General features: G+C 48.0%; 2 protein-coding genes across 2 annotated transcripts; one reads left to right on the top strand and one right to left on the bottom strand.

Annotated features, from left to right (window-relative positions):
* Positions 1-492: 492 nt before the first annotated feature.
* tnfrsf13b (TNF receptor superfamily member 13B) lies at positions 493-2,993 on the top strand (the record flags this gene model as incomplete). The annotated part of the gene is made up of 4 exons (XM_079293951.1): positions 493-601; positions 916-1,032; positions 1,814-2,047; positions 2,728-2,993. 4 exons carry the CDS (start codon positions 493-495, stop codon positions 2,991-2,993), a joined length of 726 nt encoding a protein of 241 aa, XP_079150077.1.
* Positions 2,994-3,940: 947 nt separating this feature from the next.
* usp22 (ubiquitin specific peptidase 22) lies at positions 3,941-16,923 on the bottom strand. Its single transcript, XM_079293047.1, has 13 exons — positions 16,546-16,923; positions 13,055-13,187; positions 10,443-10,556; positions 10,104-10,205; positions 9,203-9,369; positions 8,942-9,089; positions 8,164-8,266; positions 6,751-6,909; positions 6,543-6,669; positions 6,371-6,462; positions 6,220-6,282; positions 5,657-5,806; positions 3,941-5,576 (listed from the first exon to the last, which is right to left on the bottom strand). Exons 1-13 carry the CDS (start codon positions 16,663-16,665, stop codon positions 5,534-5,536), a joined length of 1,521 nt encoding a protein of 506 aa, XP_079149173.1. The 5' UTR covers positions 16,666-16,923; the 3' UTR covers positions 3,941-5,533.
* Between the last annotated feature and the right edge of the window lie 386 nt (positions 16,924-17,309).

Genomic DNA, 17,309 nt, shown 5'->3' with positions numbered 1-17,309 from the left:
TTTGGTCCGTCTGGAAAAAAGCACTTTTGTTTTAATAATAGTAAACATGTAGTATGTGTTTATGATAATTCAATGTTGCGCTGATTATCAGGGTGTGTGGTATACTGCAGTGGAGGGCGGAGGAGGTTTGAACCTGTGAGTCTTTCACAGTTCGCTGACTCGGTGCTCAACGGAGCGGAGAGGACTGTGTTCGAGAACAAGTTTCTGAAAGGATGGACGTTTGCATTTTGTAGCAACAGCAACGAGGCTGGCATGTAGCTGATGGCCCTTTATCTCCGGTTCACTGGACTTTGCACATGGTTTTGCAAGGTTTGCTCTAAAAATCTTCCCACCCGCAGGAGGTTGTTACACAAAATAAACGCCACACGTCCATGAAATGGAAATATCTACAGTTACTCGTTCACGCGCCACTTGCTCTTTTCTCACCACTCGTCTTTCTCTGTACCTCTGTGTTGTCCTTTGTGTTCGTCAGTGTGAGGGTCATCAGGGCTGATGGGTAGAAGCTGCCATGCGGGTCAGTACTGGGATGCTTTGATCAGAGAATGTTTTGGTTGTCAATGCAGCCAACCACAAGTCATCGCCAGATGCACCGGTTACTGTGGTGAGTAGAAACATAGACACACATACATAAGTTAGGCCGGAGGTACAGGAATACACGCATGGTTGTGCTGATGACATTGAAAGTTCACAGAACTAAAGTGGTTTTAGGGGCCTTGACCATTGATAAAACATTGGTAAATGATGCACTGTACAATATTTCCAGCAGTATACCTACATTTCTTCAAATAGCTGATTCACAAGATGAATAGTTGATCGGCATGGGTATAACTTCAGAATCATCCTTCGAAGAAGAAGAAATTCAAATGGACAGAAATGAATCTTTACAATTGATCATGTGTTCTTCCCCTGCATTAGAGTCTGCACATTGTAAAGCACAGGCCGGGCACTACTATGACATGCTGCTGAAGAAATGTGTGAGGTGCGCTGACGTTTGTGGCGGACATCCAGCAGAGTGCTCCCAGCACTGCCAGGGTGAGTACTGACCCCGCTGGCCTGGATTACAGCTTTAATTATTTCGTGACTATCTCTGTTTCCGGGAGGCATAAATATTCTGCTGGGCTCGGCCTCCGTGGACAAAGTTTTCAGGGCGCAAGTTGAGGTAAAGGAGGAACTCTCGTCGAACTACAAATACATACCAATTGCAGCGACTGTTGTCACCAGCTTACCTAAACACAGTAGCTATAGCTAGAAGGACACTACTCGTCTTAATGGTTACCCTAGCTTTACCCTGACCCCCGAACCCTAAAACTCAAGTGAGACCCGCTGCTCGACGACCTTTCCGAACCATAACCACTTGAGGGTAATGCCTCCTTAACCATCTCGCCTGATGTTCTCAATTCGAGGGTTTGACGACCTACCCTAACCTCACCATTCGAGGTCAATGCCCAACCTCAATGATCTCGCGGGGGTTTCCAGACACAACCCCACTACTCCTGTATAATGGGGCTGAATGGTATTCGGTTTGCGTACATAGAGGATGCTTGCTTCTGTGCTTAGACAGATGCTTGTTGGTTGTACATTGGTGGAGAATGCACGTAGCTCGGTGCGCTAGAGGCTTCGGGGCACAAACCACGAACCACAACGTTACAGGTTTTCAGGGAGCCATTGTTGCATGGCGCTCCTTATCTTTCTACCTTTGTTTCCTGTCATCTCTCGACCTTTAGCTTCCCAATAGAGGAATAAAATGCCCAAAAAATACCTGCTGTTTCGCCATGAAGGTCTTTAAGATATATTCTTCCCATCCACTTTCTAGCTCCAACACCCCCTGTATCCCCCAGGATCTTGGTGCCGACAGCCTTGGAAGACTCCACTATCCTGCTCTACTCCCTGTTGGCCCTGAGCATGATGCTGCTGTTCTCTAGCTTGTCTCTAGCCTTTGCAGTCTTACTGAGGGGAGCCAGGGCCAAAACCTCCAATCCAGGACCCAAAGGGACGAAGCACCCCCAGCCAGGCCAGGAGGTTGGCCAACCGGGGAAGAGATCCAAAGGTTAGTGTGGTAAGGATACAAATAAAAGGCTCCAATCCGTACTCGGGTTAGGGTTAACCCTAACCCTAACCCAATCCAATCCGTAATCGGTGAGTAGTTTATCCGTTAGTCAAGCTGCAATCTCTGAAACCCATCGGCTATCGGTCTGACGACGGATAAGCCTCTGGAGGCAAGGGGCTAAATATCTGGGGTTCCAGTGAAGCCAGTGGAAAGCCAGACCAGACTTGTTGTTTGCAGTTTAATTGGCAACTTGAGATGCGAGACTGTAGTTGGAGACAATGTTAACGAACAGACTGCTCCACTAGCAGCCAGCTTACAATCATTTACAAACCAATAAACAGCCAACTCATCGTCAGACAATACCAGGTGGGTTCCAAGATTGCGTTTCGGCCAGAGTATACTTCTTGCTCTCCATACTGCTTCTTTTGCTCTCCATACTGCTTCTTTTGCTCTCCACCGGGACAGACTGCTGACTTACAATATGCTTCCAATGCCAAAGACTTGTCCTGTTGCCCACATATCAATGTACAGTAGTTCCCCTTCAGACACATCATTGTTTTCCGTATTATCTAATATTTCCAAACTTGTGTCTCTAAACTACTGTTAAAAAAAACATCATGGCGTGTGATTCATACGTTTTTCTCCAATGTGTGCCCACTACCCTCTCTGTCTTCCTACAGATTTTGTATCAAATTCAAACCACACCACAGACCGCGAGCCATCATACGACTCCAGCCCCACTGAGACCTGCGTGTGTGTCCACTGTTTCCCCGATCTGAAAGCGCTGGGCCAGGGCAACGACAGGCCACTGAGAGCACCTTTCCCATTCTACCAGCAGGCCGTCCTCCACAAATCCCCGATCCAAAAGCGAGGGCCTCTCTGGACTGAGGAGAACCTGTACACCTCTGGACTGGAGGTACAGGAGGAGGCTGTAGTCGTGGGATGAGGCTCGCTTGCCGTCTCACGGGACACAACTGTGATGGCCAAACGTGTCCTTAGCTCGCAGGAGAAGATGGTCAGCGTATTGGATTCTCAATCACACTGCGGATATTGTCACGGGCCAGTAGAACACCATAAGTAATGAGTATCACTGAAAATGATCATGTTGCTGAATAGAAGCCATGCATGCATGTCTGGTCTAGTAATATTGAAAGTACTGCTTCACTGGGCTGAACAGCTCTCTCAACAGGGCAGACTAGTGACGACAGGTTATGGTCACCATGAGATCAATGAGGGCCGAGCAGCATTGGATCGCCAGCTGTCATCTACAGATCACATCTCCGTATGAAATACTTTCAGAAACCCAGTCACAGGAAGACTGTGACTGGGTTCAGAAATGTGTATGTGCAAATACTGGAACAAATATATATATATATATATATATGTGTGTGTGTGGTGATGGAAGATTAAGAATCCCTTTGTACTTGTTTTGCCCACAATAATGAAAAATAAAACCTTGATATCAGAAACATCTGGGGGAGAAGCTGTTCAAAAGTGTTCAAACGATCATCTGTTGTTAAAGAGTCAGTAGTCAGTACGGCTGTCCTCAAAGACAGAAAACCAAAGAGAGTCTTCGTCGACTGACACTCGTACGATTTTGTCGATTTAATCAACAAATCTGTAAAACTGAAGTTTCTCCTCAAACAAACACACAAAAGCATTGCTTTAAATCTGGTGTTTTACATCATCCACACACACTAACCGAACCGAAAAGTGGAGGTAATAACAATACAAAAAGAAAAAGAAAATAATCATCATATTCCATCAAACACAATAAATAAGAGGCACAAAAGTGTTTACAGATATAGATTTTCTTTATTCGAGTGCCATCATGTGTCCAGTTCTTGCAGCAGTTACACACACACACACACGTGTGTGTGTGTGTGAGGAATGACTGACCGGGTCAAGACAAAAGTTTCTTCCGATTACGACCCCGCGGTGATAGAGAAGAACAAAAATCGACTTTGAGGTTTCACCACTTCGTCTCTTATACATACAAACTGTACATGTGTACTTATACATACATCATCAACATGTGGGGGAAAAAAGAAAGAAAATCCTATCAAACTGCTGTACCCAGCTCAGACGGCATGCTGAACGCAAGTACTGATGCAGTACACCAACATACGGTACATACGCACGCGCACCTGTGCATACAAACGGGTACACAAACGCACTTGGTGTTTTTCCTCCTCTCTTGTTACGCGCAATAACACATTTTGTACAAACACACCTACACAGAGCTTTTCTTTTCTTCCCTTGTTTCGAGGACACACACACACACACACACACACACCGAATTAGAGCAACATGCGGCCAACGATGAACACTGCGGGATCGAGCGTCGAACCCGTTACACATACGCCCTTTACCTGAAACAGCATCACGACAACGCGTCTTGAAGGCGGAGAACATGCCTCTGAAACGCCGACACATTTCACCAACTAAAGGCAAATTAAAACAGGGGAAAAAAAAAGAAGAATGAAATAAAATGAAGCCAGTTTCACGAACGTTATCGGCACAATTTTGCGTGCGCAAAAGAAAACATTATTGACGGGCACAATGAAACGCAGTCGAAAAAACGTGAGAGTTGATGGAGAAATTGTAAACAAACGATTTAATTACATTATGTATAAAAATATAGTATTCACTGTGCAGGTTATCTCCCCCGGGACTGTTGGAAGCAGCATGAGAGGCAGAAGAGAACGGATCCTTTGTGTACTCCTTGTTGAAGTTTCCTCCAAGTATTTGACTGACAACTACAACTTCACATGAATGGGATTAACTGTGACTCTATACAATGTTCATACCCCCCCCCCCCCCCCCCCCACGACACACACACTTTTTGCGATCTGAACATGAAATGCATAATAAGACAACTTCCGATCTAGAAATATTTGGTCATTTGCAGGAGTGTGGGTGTGTTAGACGAGTGTGCTTGTGTCCAGGAAGTTGCCGCTTCAGGGAAAGCGAATGGAAAAGAGAAAGTTCCTGCTCAAGCAGAGCCTCTGTGGAAGGCTGCGACTCCACATGTTCGGGTGTCACTTAGCGCAGCTGTGCGAGCACGAAACACGGTGACGAACAGCATTTGTGATCGAGTAAACCTTAAAAAACGAATTAAAAAATCCTTTCTGCCCTTTTGTTTGTATCTGAAATAGAGGGCGAGATATGAAGACTGAATCCAGCAGATTATCACGGCTGCCTTCTTCTTCTTCATCCCCTCAATTCAACTGAAACACGTTTTATGAAACATCCTGCATTGTGTTTTGTTCTTGCACTTTTATGCACTTATCCTGCGCGGCGCACATCTCCTTCTTGAATGTCGTACAGTGGAACGAGACCAGTATGGAGACAGGGTGGTTCCATGTTGGAGCGATTCAGGTGGGCTTGTGTCTCTGTGTCCCCGCCCCTCTCTCACCACTCAGTCACCTTTTCCCATGCAACGAGTCCTCGCACCGTCCCTCGTCTCCTCGCCGACGGAGGGAACTACTCGTACTCCAGGAACTGTTTGTGATAGAACAAAAGGTACCTGTGGAGATAAGGGAACGGTCACTGTCAGAGCTTCTTAGACACACAAACTGTATCTCGCCAACGCAATGTCTCGCTCACCCTTCGCTATCCAGCACGTCCTTGATGCTGGCCTTCGTGATGATGGCGTCGTCACATTTGAACCACTGGTCCTTGTGTTGGCGGATGAAGGTGGTGTAATGGCCGCTCTCTAGTGTCCCCTGGTGGTTCACTACTGCAAATAGACTAAACCTGAAACAATGGAAAACAAGAGCTGAGAAGTCAATGCTGCAACAAGCCGTAACCCATTCTGCACGCGTGCTGCAACTTCAAACAAACCGATACACAGAAGAAGAATAAAAAAAAAAGCTAAAAAAAAATCCCTTTAGTTTGCAGTAAACATGGCAGAGATTGACATCTCTAAGTATTACAGCAGGAGAAGTTACATTTATTCCAACTCGAACTCAGCTTAGATATTCGGTTTGCCAGCAGTTTACGAATTAATAATCAGCATTTGAATAGAATAAAGCCCACGAAAGAAAAAACACGAGGTGTTGGTAGAATGAATGAAAAGTGGTCGGAGAGAAGTGCACAGAATGCATCAGTGTGATCAAGTGAAAGCGGTGCTGGTTCAGAGTCTGGCTGATTACAGGTGTTTGCCTTACTTGTTGTCATTGTTGAAGGGGTCCACGGTCTGCTGGTACTGCCCATTCATCCGGCTCTCCTTACTGGAACACACCGCAGAACAAACTCCGTCAACAACGGCGGAAGTACTCCACCTACTTAAGCCTCATTCTGTTTGGAGTGTGGGCTCACCTGGAGGCCATGAAGGGCGTCATGTCCAGCTCCAACGGGAAGGAGACGTAAGTCGTGATCTTCCGCCGCAGCTTGGCCGAATGCTCGAACCTCTGAGAAGGAACAAGGAGACGAGAGCGCCGCTCTGATAACCGGTATTCCCAGGAATTAGTGGTCAAGACCGAACTCTTACTTTGACGTGAAAGCAGGCCACGATGGGCAGCTTCTTCATGGTCAGCTGCTTGGTGGACTCCTGGTAACTATGGCAACCGCTGCACTTGATCTTGGCGCTGCTGCCGAGGTGCTCTGGCCTGGTGAACCTGGAATGCAGAGAGTGAGACTTAGTGCCCCGAAGAGTTTCAGACCCAAGAGACTGTGATTTTTCTGAAAGGATCAGGTACCTGCGCAGGCAGTCGGTGAGCGTTGTGGCTCCAGTGGTGTGACTCTCCCCGTTCAGCGCTGAACCGTCCCCACCGGGGCTGAGGGGCCAGAACGGGGTGGAGGAGCCCGGCAGGTCCAGGCTGATGTCCCAGAACGGGTCTATGGTCGTGGAGACGCCACTAGGGAGGAAGACGGACACACACAGCGAGTCTGCATGAGAGGATGGAAAACGCTGCACATACAGTATGTCATGCAGATTGGAGGCGTTGCCGTGTGTTGATTTGTGCATCTTCAGAGGAGGCACAGGAAGACGCTACACGTTGCCGTTTTCCTCATCATCATCATTCGGAGATGCACACTGCAGCTTTAAGATATAGAACTCATGATATTGGCTTATGGCATTCGTGACCTAAGAGAATTCGGGTGGAAACCATTTTAATACAGAACTAACATTCCCTCAGTTAAGTGTTTTAAATTTCATCTGCAGATTGTTTTTTTCTCAAAGGCATTTTATTGGCCTGATATGTTCTAATTCGTTCATCATTTTCGCTGTACTTCCATTTAAAATTTGTATTAAAATGCTTTTCATCGTTTATTTTATTGCGAAAAACTTTGTCTTGGTTTTCAAAACTAAATTTGAGTCCATGTTATAAACACGTGTTAAGACAAACAGGAAAACTTCCCCTTTTTCTAATCTGTAGGATAAAGAAATGTATGTTTTAGTAGCTTTTCTAGCAGTAGAAAATGGATCGCATTTCTCTTTCCTCACTTGTCTCTCTGGGCTTCCGTAGGAATGGCATTGATCTTGATCTAGAAAAAGACAAAACCCTGAAAGGATGTTCTCGTGATGTCATTATGTTGTTAATTACAAAGAAAAATCACATTTTGCTGGTGCATCTCCACCTCTGTTGCAATGAGTCAGCTGCCGTAAATGTCTTCGATGGAAGAATGGAGCTTTCTTTGACCACCAGGTGGAGCTAGAGATCAACTCTACGTTCTGCGTGCCATTAAAGGGTTTCACTGCTGCTGCAGTGTAGCCGTGTGTGTGTGTGTGTGTGTGTGTGTGAGTGAGAGTGATTGACGGTGCACTATGAGAGTGACTGGAGGAGAGGGGGAGGAGGGTGCTGGAGGGTCACCTCAGGCCAGGGAATTCGAGAGCGCTGAACCGGGATGGTGACAGAGAAGTGGAGGGCGTCGCTTTAGAGCGGCTGATTGGTCGAGACGGTACAAGTAGAGGTCTGCTGCTCACACAATGCAACTGTACTGGAAAGACGACGGCCATGGCTTGTTCTATCAAGCTTTAATCTCTTTATTCTGGCTCTTCTGAGGTCTGAAAGATTTTTTTTTTTCTGCTGTGGGTTTTTTTTTCTCTTCAGAAGAACCTCACACACACACACACACACACACGCACACACACACACGAGCGCACTTACTGGCAGACTTGACAGGTGACGTCAGACTGCAGGCCCCCTGTGAAGATTTGGTCGATGATGCAGTTACAGTGGTTGGGGTTGTTGGCTTTCTTCCCGTTGTCGTCTGTGTGGACACACACACACACACACACACACACACACACACACACACACACACACACACACACACAGACACAGACACACACACACACACACACAGTCACTAAACGCAATGCTGTGTAACTTCACAGCCACTCTGCAGAGAGAGATGCAGATCCATGAGCACCGTGGTTCTGCATCGCTCCGTCAGTCAGCGCTTCTCTTCTCTTCTCGTCCTCTCATCTCACTCGTTCAACCAGCCCTCCTCCTCTCGTCTCACCTACTTTTTCAAAATTGATGTAATAATTCAGACGGATAATGAAATGAGTATGCTCTTTTTTTCCCCCCCGAAATGTAAAGCGTAGAACTTTGCAACATGTATCACTGTCTTGGTGTCACGTTAGCGAATAAAAAGTTGACCGTCATACTTAAGCACATTTTAAAGTGGAAACTTTTAGAATTTTACTCGGTTGCACCCCCATGGATTATGATGTGGGGGGGGGGGGGATCCATTCACAAAGCTTGAAGGATACGTCCACAGAAGTGCCTGCAACACCAATTGACAACTACGGGGCGCTGCAAATGCAAAGAATGCAGCACAGCACAAATCTGACGGTAAATCAGAAAACGTGAGTCCAATCATTGTGTGAAGGCATTTTTGAAATCATGCGCATCGTCTCCGTGTACATGGGCGTCCGACCTTTGCAGTGTCTGTGCAGGACGTCCAGCGCCGCGATGAGGAACTCGTGGGCGTCCTGCTGCTCGTAGCCGGCCAGGTGACGGGCGTGGGTCCACACCAGGTGAAGGAGACGGAAGGGGATGTGCGGCGAGCGATGGCCTGAGTAGAACTTGAGAAGCGAGGCGTGTACGTGAGAAAGTGAACATTCCCTTCCACGCATCTCAATCTCTCGTCTTCTACCAAACTAATTATAATTTTTTTTTTTTAAAAGGAGAGAGTTACCTCCTGGAAGAGTTGCGACATCTCGCACACCAAACAGGAGTTGCTCTGCATCTCGCATTTGTGTCGGTCGGACAGGAAGAAGTCGCGCAACAGCGGAGTGTGCGTCAGCGCCTGGACGATGCAGTTCATGAAGCACGTGTTGCCCAGGTTTATCAGCCCCCGCAGGCCTGAGGAGAGAGACGAGGAGAGAGGAATAAGAAGGGCAACAGAGAGAAAAGGATGAGAGAGGGAGGAGTCAAGAAAAGAGGGAGGATAGCGAGAGAGCGCTGAAGAGAGACGGATCATTTTTACTTTGGTGCTGCAGTGAGGCATCTAAGCTGCAATGCTGTTAATGGTAGACGACTAACGCGCGCGCACACACACACACACACACACACACACACACACACACACACACACACACACACACACACACACACACACACACACAGTGTTAAACGTATGCCAGCTATCCTCACTCACTGTTTTCAGTGAAGTTCATGCTGTTTTAAACTACAATACCCATTATAAAATATGAGTCTTTTGCCTGGAAACCTGGTGCAGACGTGACGAGAGTTTCTTGGCACAATGACCTGTACTCAAGCGGGCTGCTCAGAGATGATTCTTTACTGAATCTTAAAGCGAACGCCCTGTGGGTCAACGTACGGACAGCTTTGTTTTCAATCTTCTTTAAGAGAATATATTTCCTCAGGATATTTTGCCGCAATTATATCTGAATGGAACGCTACGACATGGTTACGACTCAAGTCGACTCGCTTTTTTGTTTTTCTTTCAATAAAAAGTCCCCTTTTTTCTTTAAGTGTGGCTCAGACTGACATCCAGCTCTTTGCAGCTACTCAACCATCCTCTCCAACACTAGTGTGTGTGTGTATGTGCGCACAAGAGACAAAGCGATACTGACCAATAGTACAGTTGGAGGTGATTCTCCTCCTCTTGGGGTTGTGGCGGAGAAGCTCCAGTTCCCTCTTGGTGGGCTCCCATGTTGAGTACTTCTCCCCTATGCCTGAAACACACACACACACACACACACACACACACACACACACACACACACACACACACACACACACACACACACACACACACACACACACACACACACACACACACACACACACACACACACACACACACACACCAATTTAACCCTGAGACCACCAGACTCACCAGAGACGTCATCCAGCTTTCACATGGTGTGTGTATGTAGAACATGTGTGGTATGGCTATGTGTGTGTCATACCCTGCATTTTCCAGGCTTTCCTCTGTTCCTCTTTGGCAATCTGCTCCATGTCTTTGTCATAGATGTAGTCTTGGCACATGAAACAGTAAATCCCGCCATGCAGCAGGTCGATAGCTGGAGGGAAAAACAAACGAGGAAGCCGTGAGTCGACGCAGGGACTCTCTTGTCTGACAGACGGTGAGTCTCTGCGCCAACTGGTTCGTCTCTCTGCTTCGTCTCTCTACTCGGGCCATGTTGCCATGGTGCTGCGATGCCAGGTAGCCGGGCTTATCTGCTGACATATCATTTGTCTGTTAACTCCATCCAGGAGCGACGGGGGAGACGCCCCAAAAGAGACGGAGGGAGCCTTGATTAGTCAAAGGGTGAGGAGGAGGAGGAGGAGGAGGAGGAGGGAGACCACAGCTCCTTCCACTCCCTACTCTCCTCACCTGCTCCATTACCCTGCTTAACCTCCATAACCTGTTTGCTGTTGCCATGACAACCCGCCTGTCGGCATTTCCCAGCAGTCATCCTCTGCAGGTGTGGAGAAACAAAAAAAAGGAAGTGGGGGGGGGGGGGTCAGGATGGAGGAAGGGAAGGATGGAAGTACACCACAGAACTCCACTGAACTGATGGAAAGAGAGGAAGGGGTAAAAGAGACAGAAAGGAAAGCAAGAAAGACGAGGCTGATGGCAGAAGCGTTATCAGATGAAACACTTTGACAACTCTGAGTATATCGACTGGGTCATCAGGTAACCAAGGGAACAGGAGGAGAGCGGAAAGAGAGGAGGACAGAGACGGAGAGAGGCGAGCCCAATACCAGAGGGTGCAAACGGCATTTACCAAATAGCCGCGAGTCGAAACGCATAAAAAACGGTGGGATGAAAGCGATGGAACGACAAGAAAGAAAAGAGAGGAGGAGGAGGGGCCGGGGGTTTAATGGAGGCTAATTCCACAGGGTTTGGTAAAGACGATTTAATTACCTCCTCACCAGTCTGCTGAGATCTGTCCCTTTCTCTCTCCCTCCGTTTCTCACTCGAGTTTTTTTGTTTTTGCAGCATTTGATTGAGCAGCTAACCTAATTAAACACACAATTACACTCTGTGGGAAACATACACACGCCAGAGGGTGTGGGGGTGTGTGTGTGTGTGTGTGGGGGGGGGGAGGGTCTTTCTGAGCTGAGCGATAACGGAGGCTTCGTCACAAAAACAAACCCTGCGGCAGCGTTTGCCTCCGATAAACACTGCAGTGCAACGCGCTTCACTTGCGGCTCAAAGCAGCCCAATTCTATTAAGAGGAGGATGAGAAAAGAAAAGAAAAGAAGACGAGAGCACCACCGGGCGTAGAGTTGGTATCGCAGCATTTACTCAGACAGGATGATGCCGTTGCGTTGAAGATAACGTGCTGTTTGCCTCTGGAGTCTGTTCTTATAGACAGTAAAAGGTTGTACACATGTTGGTACACACGATGCAGCACCTAGAAAACAAGGCTGTGAAGGCTGGCAGTTTACAGGTGAATACTGTTGTTGTTTTTTTGTCCTCCCCCAGACTGCTTTGCATTCACAGGAGCCTGCACAAGTCCTGCCCGCTCTCAGCGGCTGTTTAACTGTGTGGGATGAGGTAACACGCAGCGATCGTCTCCGCCGTAGCGCGGTAGATTTGTGTGCAGTGTTTTGAGTAGCGCAGGCCGCGTGTCCCTGTGGGAGTTAGGGCGGAGGTGGGAAAACAGCCGGGCCGACCCGTTCTCGTGCGTGTTCAGCCAAAACACCCACGTCTTCGACTCGGGAGCCGTCCAGATTGCGTCCGTGTGATGAAAATATTTGTGCTCGGTGAACTGAAAAAACAACTTTCCCAGTTCTCGCGGCGGAAAAACAAAACCAACAACCTCGGCTGTGGTGAGAAAATAGAGGCCTTCTCCATCATTTCTTTTCATCTCTTTTTTTTACTGATGTACAATGTTTTACGTTACCTTCTCTGACCTGGAATAACAATCCGATCAAAACAAGGTGGAGGCAAATCAGATGTTTCTGTTCTAACCCATAAAAACCCCAATGATTGCTTCGGAGGTGTTACCAACAAAGAAGATTCCCAGCCCATGTGAAAGCTTAAGTTCTCAATCAGCCACCATGACAGGCCTCAGTCCTTATTCATTAGTAAGTACACGAATGCCTACTACCTCTAATGGGCCACGTGAGGCCGAATGCACAGGTGACGTTCAAACCCCCTGTGGGAACAAGCCTTTTAGACTGCGTTGCAATCAAATTGCACCAGGTTGCATGATAATTGCTCTCTCTGTTGCTGTCAACTATTTGTCGCAGCCGGGCCAGTTGAAAAAAATAAAAAGGTTCACCATATAACCAACTTGAAGCTTAATTATAGACACGCGCACGCTCGGGTGTTTGTGAACCGTCAGCGCTTCGTGCAGTCACACGGGGGGGGGGGGGGGGCTGTGTAATTAGCCCCATTTAGCAGCCTTTGTTTAAGCCACTCATTTAAGCAAAAGAAAAGGGGGCTAATTGCAGGTCCCGATGTCTGGTGGGTGGCACCGTGTGCACAACACAGCCCTAGAGACACACCTGCTCCGTCTGCAGCTGTGAATGCCTTGGTGAGAGTGTGTGTGTGTGTTTGCCATACCTAGGTTATGCCTTTTGCTCTTGGCGTGTTCGTGGATGTGTTTTTTGGCAAAGCAGGCAAAGAAGACGCAGTAGAGGCAGGAGTGGAGTCTGTTGAGGTGGGCGCCGCACATGTGGCAGATACACGACTTGGCCTGTGAAGAGAAGGGGGGGGGGGGGGCAGGAAACGGAGAGGGGATGAGGAGAACACAGAGACAGAGGAAATTATTATGGGAATTGTTGCGCCAAATGCACAATACCCTCAGGCCTAAGGCACCACGTATCGAAATGGCCATGCAACCACAGCAGGGAACTACTGTATGTCACATGGGCGTACCGGCAGGGTAGGAAGTTGTGGTGGACGCAACTCAAAATGTCAAATGTCTCTCGAACTACAATACAATGAAATCATTTCTGATAGGGCCAACCCCTGATATGGCTCCATAATTATTGGCCTCAGCTGCTATCTAAACAATATTATTTTCCATCAAGTGTAATGCGTCAACCTGAACTGCAGTATACGATAATTATCGTTTGTGATTTGATACATGCCTCCTATATATTCTGCTTGATAGTCATGTTGGAAAGGCGAGGGGGGGGGGGGGGGGGATGGGTTGATGGCAACGGTTCAAAAGCATGCAGATGAGACGCTGGCATGCCAACGAGCAAGCTGCATGAATATGAAGAGGTGAGAAGAAATGAGCAATGCGTGGGAGAAGAGAGTAGGGGGAAGAAGAAAGGAGATGGAAATAGCTATGGAGGGCAACACCTTTGATTTTTGAAGTGGGGATGTATGGAACTACCTGTCCATAGTTAGCGTATTAGTAATTTGATACCACTCTCATGTACGGAGCTACAATCGTTCCTCACTCATTCTCCCAACTGTCAGTGTGTATCTCTCTGGTCCCCGAGAGAACACTGCATTCATGGAGAAATGAGTGTCCGTCAACACATCCTTACATCATCTGCCGTCAAGCCAGCAAGAGTCCGAGTGCACGTATGGAGTAGTTATGGACACGCAGCAGTTCTGCTTGAGCACACCGGCCATGGAGTAAACTAAAAGTAAGGCCCTGTGACAGCCCCAGCTCTGTCCGTGTCATATATTTCTGCGAGCGCTGCGATGACGGCGACAACCCATCTGCCGACAGGATGTTATGGGAGAGGAGCAGCAGAAGGTAATGGGCTGGAAAGATCCTGGTTAGAAGTGGAAGCGAGGACATTATCCCACTGTCAGCCGGACGCAACGCCCTCCGTCTCCTCCGGGCCTGCCCCGCATCCACAGGAGGGGAATTAAAGGGCCAGCCCCTCCGAAACAAAAAAGGTATTTTTACCAAATACTGTATAGTCCTGACAACAATCGGACACCACTGTAGGAGATGGGAAGGACCTAACAATTCAAAATAAAAGTGATGGAGATAGGACAATTATAACACATGACTGTATGATCAAAGGTGCGATGTCCAGTAGCTGAACAAACAATAACAAACGCAGGGACGTTGGATGTGCCATTGACAAGCCCTCGGGGCAGCTCTACTTCTTTCTTCTCTGGCCTGGGGGCAAGTTGTACGACAAGAAAGTACGGGCCATGTTAAATGCTTATTCTGCAATGACTCCATTTGGAGGCAGCAGCCGTGGTGCAGGCTAACAGCAGACGGTCTTTACAGGACTTCCAGAGGCAAAGTAGTGCCGATTGGAATGGGACTGATTCACATGATTTAGCACGTCTTTGGTCGTATTTTGTGGTTGCCTTGGTGCACACATACACAAGTGAACCCCCTACTGTTTGATGGAGTGGGACTATTCGCAAATGAAACATGAAGATGGGTAACTAAGCATTTCCCAGTGGAGATCTGAACGCATTACCCTGCGAGGCTCCGGTCACTGTTCTCCTCTGCGGCAGAAAAACACGTTGGTTCCGCGGTGGACTGCTAAAAATCCAACGCGGCGGTCATTCCCGTGGGATCAGACGCCTCTGTGATCGACCGGAGAGTGGAGCCTGCGAGTTCTCAAGGGAAACTAATGCTTAAAATTCAATGAGTCTCCGAAGGTCAGTCGGATGCAGACGGAGTGCCGACGGTGACCATTTGAGGACGACACCAGACGTAGCCCAACGGTCAGCACGGAGTGGAGAGAGAATGACGATATGTCTCCTTCAAAATAATGGGAGAAAACTGTCAGATGAAGTTATTTATTTCCCCCTCGGCGTAGTGAACCAGAGGGGGGGGCGGATAGTGGAAGCAGCTACATTAGAAGATGGGTAAACCCGTGGCATTCCCCCTGAGGCTAATAATGCATAATGAGCTGTGCTTCCATACTAACACAAATAAATGGACGCATATGCTGAGCTGAGGTTAGACTGGTGAACATGTGACGACTGAATGTGATGGAAAACCTCGCCAAGCTCCAAAACGATCTGTAACCCTGATCTGCAGAGACATTTCGAGGAAGTCTCCCATCGAATGGGCTTCCTGTCAGACGCATGCTCACATCGTTGTGAAATACTGAGCCACGATCAATACAAATGTAGCGCCACACCAGGAGGAGACCCTGCAAATATTTAACACCATTTATTTCAGTAAACATGCCTCCTGCACTACCAGCTCCCACTGATCCCACGGCAGATGACAGGGAGTCGTCCCAGAGCACATTAGAGTGCAGGATGCATGCAGGCAGCCAAGCGCACACACACATTAAAGATACAAGCACAACATCTGCTCTGTATCCACGCGTTTTGTGGATCTTTGCAATATTCATGACTCAATAAAAATGTGCTTTCTTCTCGTCAGAAAGCACAAACTGCACCCATGTGAAAAGACAGGCTGGTGTGACACACACACACACACACACACACACACACACACACACACACACACACACACACACACACACACACACACACACACACACACACACACACACACACACACACACACACACACACACACACACACACAGTATTGATCCTGTCACGCAGTGCAGAGATGGCAGTGGTGCATCTGTCTGTTTTCGCTGCTCGGGGGGGTTTGCAGGATAACAGGTTGAGGTTATGCTTAGTTGATTTAAATCCCCCCCCACCCGAGGAAATACCACCGTGAAATGTTGACCTGCGGTGCGCCGGTGGGAGGAAGTGGGGCCACTGCAGGCGCAGGGCCAACGCGAACAGATGCACATCAGCTCTCTGACGCGGTATCTTCGTTTTCACTCAGCTTAACGTCCCGGCCGTGCGGGGTTCACCGGGTGATATGCTGGAAAGTTTGCTTCAGCTTCGGCTGCTGTGGCGAGCCTGTCATGTGGTTTTTTTTTTGGCTAAATACTGAGAAGAAACTGTGCTGTGAGCGGAGTTAGTATTTGACAGAGACCAAACTACTTCGGCATTCAGAGTGTCGGGTGTTTGTGTTGTTTTTGGAAGGGCGGGGGAACTGTCCGCGCACGGGACAGCTCGGCACACACACACAAACACACACAAACAGTCTGGTAGGTTTAGGTCCCAGGGTTCCGTCTGTCACTTGTTACCTTGCGTTTTCTGGTCTCGGCTGAACCGCTCCACACGAAACACTGATAAATGACCCTCAGGTTCTGCTTCCAGTTGTCCACTTTGAAGCCGCTGACATGGGGGCAGCCTGCGGGACTCATGGTGGCACCACAGCACCCGGCTTTACTGTCCTCTGGGCGATGAAACCTGTTCAAATCCCTCACCGCAGACCCAGTCGAAACGGGCTGGCTGGCTAGCTTGCCAGGTTCGTTATCCACAGATTGCTGCGTTCTGGCTAACTGGACATGGCTGCAGTCACGGAGACACGCGCAGTAGCAAACATCAATACGACTTGTCCAATATTGCTCTATTGCAAATAAAATAACATTTACTCATTTATATCCACAGTGGCGCTGTATATGTAGCTCTTGACATTCGCTGAATTACATGTTAGCAAGCTGGCTAAAGTTGGTTAGCACTGGAATTTCAACAGTAGCTTACACGGCGAGTGTCGTGAAGACCCACCTCATTCATAACGGCGGACCAATGAGGAGCGGGTGCTGCGCATGATTGGCGTGTGCCAACTTTCTGTTTTGCAATTAAGTTCCGCCTCTATGAAGTGGGTGCTGCGTCGTGATTGGTGCAATTTTTCCGGCAAACCACATCCGCTTGTTAAGAGGACGTTCATTGGCTGAAACATAAATCGGCTTCATTGTATCAATCAGGTATGTTAAGGTTATAATGAGGCAATAAAGAGTCGATGGCAATTCAAATTCACCTCAGACGACGAGCCAAAGGGATGAGA

The sequence above is a fragment of the Melanostigma gelatinosum genome (assembly GCF_949748355.1).
Source record: "Melanostigma gelatinosum genome assembly, chromosome: 21".
In the NCBI taxonomy this organism is placed as follows: Eukaryota; Metazoa; Chordata; class Actinopteri; order Perciformes; family Zoarcidae; genus Melanostigma; species Melanostigma gelatinosum.
Note: the sequence above shows the minus strand (reverse complement) of the source record. Positions and strands in the feature narration are given on the sequence as shown.

Bases quoted from the DNA above. Each gene is read 5' to 3' on its own strand.
- usp22 (XM_079293047.1), bottom strand. From the start codon at position 16,665: ATGAGTCCCGCAGGCTGCCCCCATGTCAGCGGCTTCAAAGTGGACAAC. The intron at 10,557-13,054 runs GTATGGCAAACA...TTTTCCCTCCAG, and splicing joins GAGCAAAAGGCATAACCTAG to CTATCGACCTGCTGCATGGC. The intron at 6,910-8,163 runs GTAAGTGCGCTC...CTTCCTCCCTAG, and splicing joins GTCACCTGTCAAGTCTGCCA to TGGCGTCTCCACGACCATAG.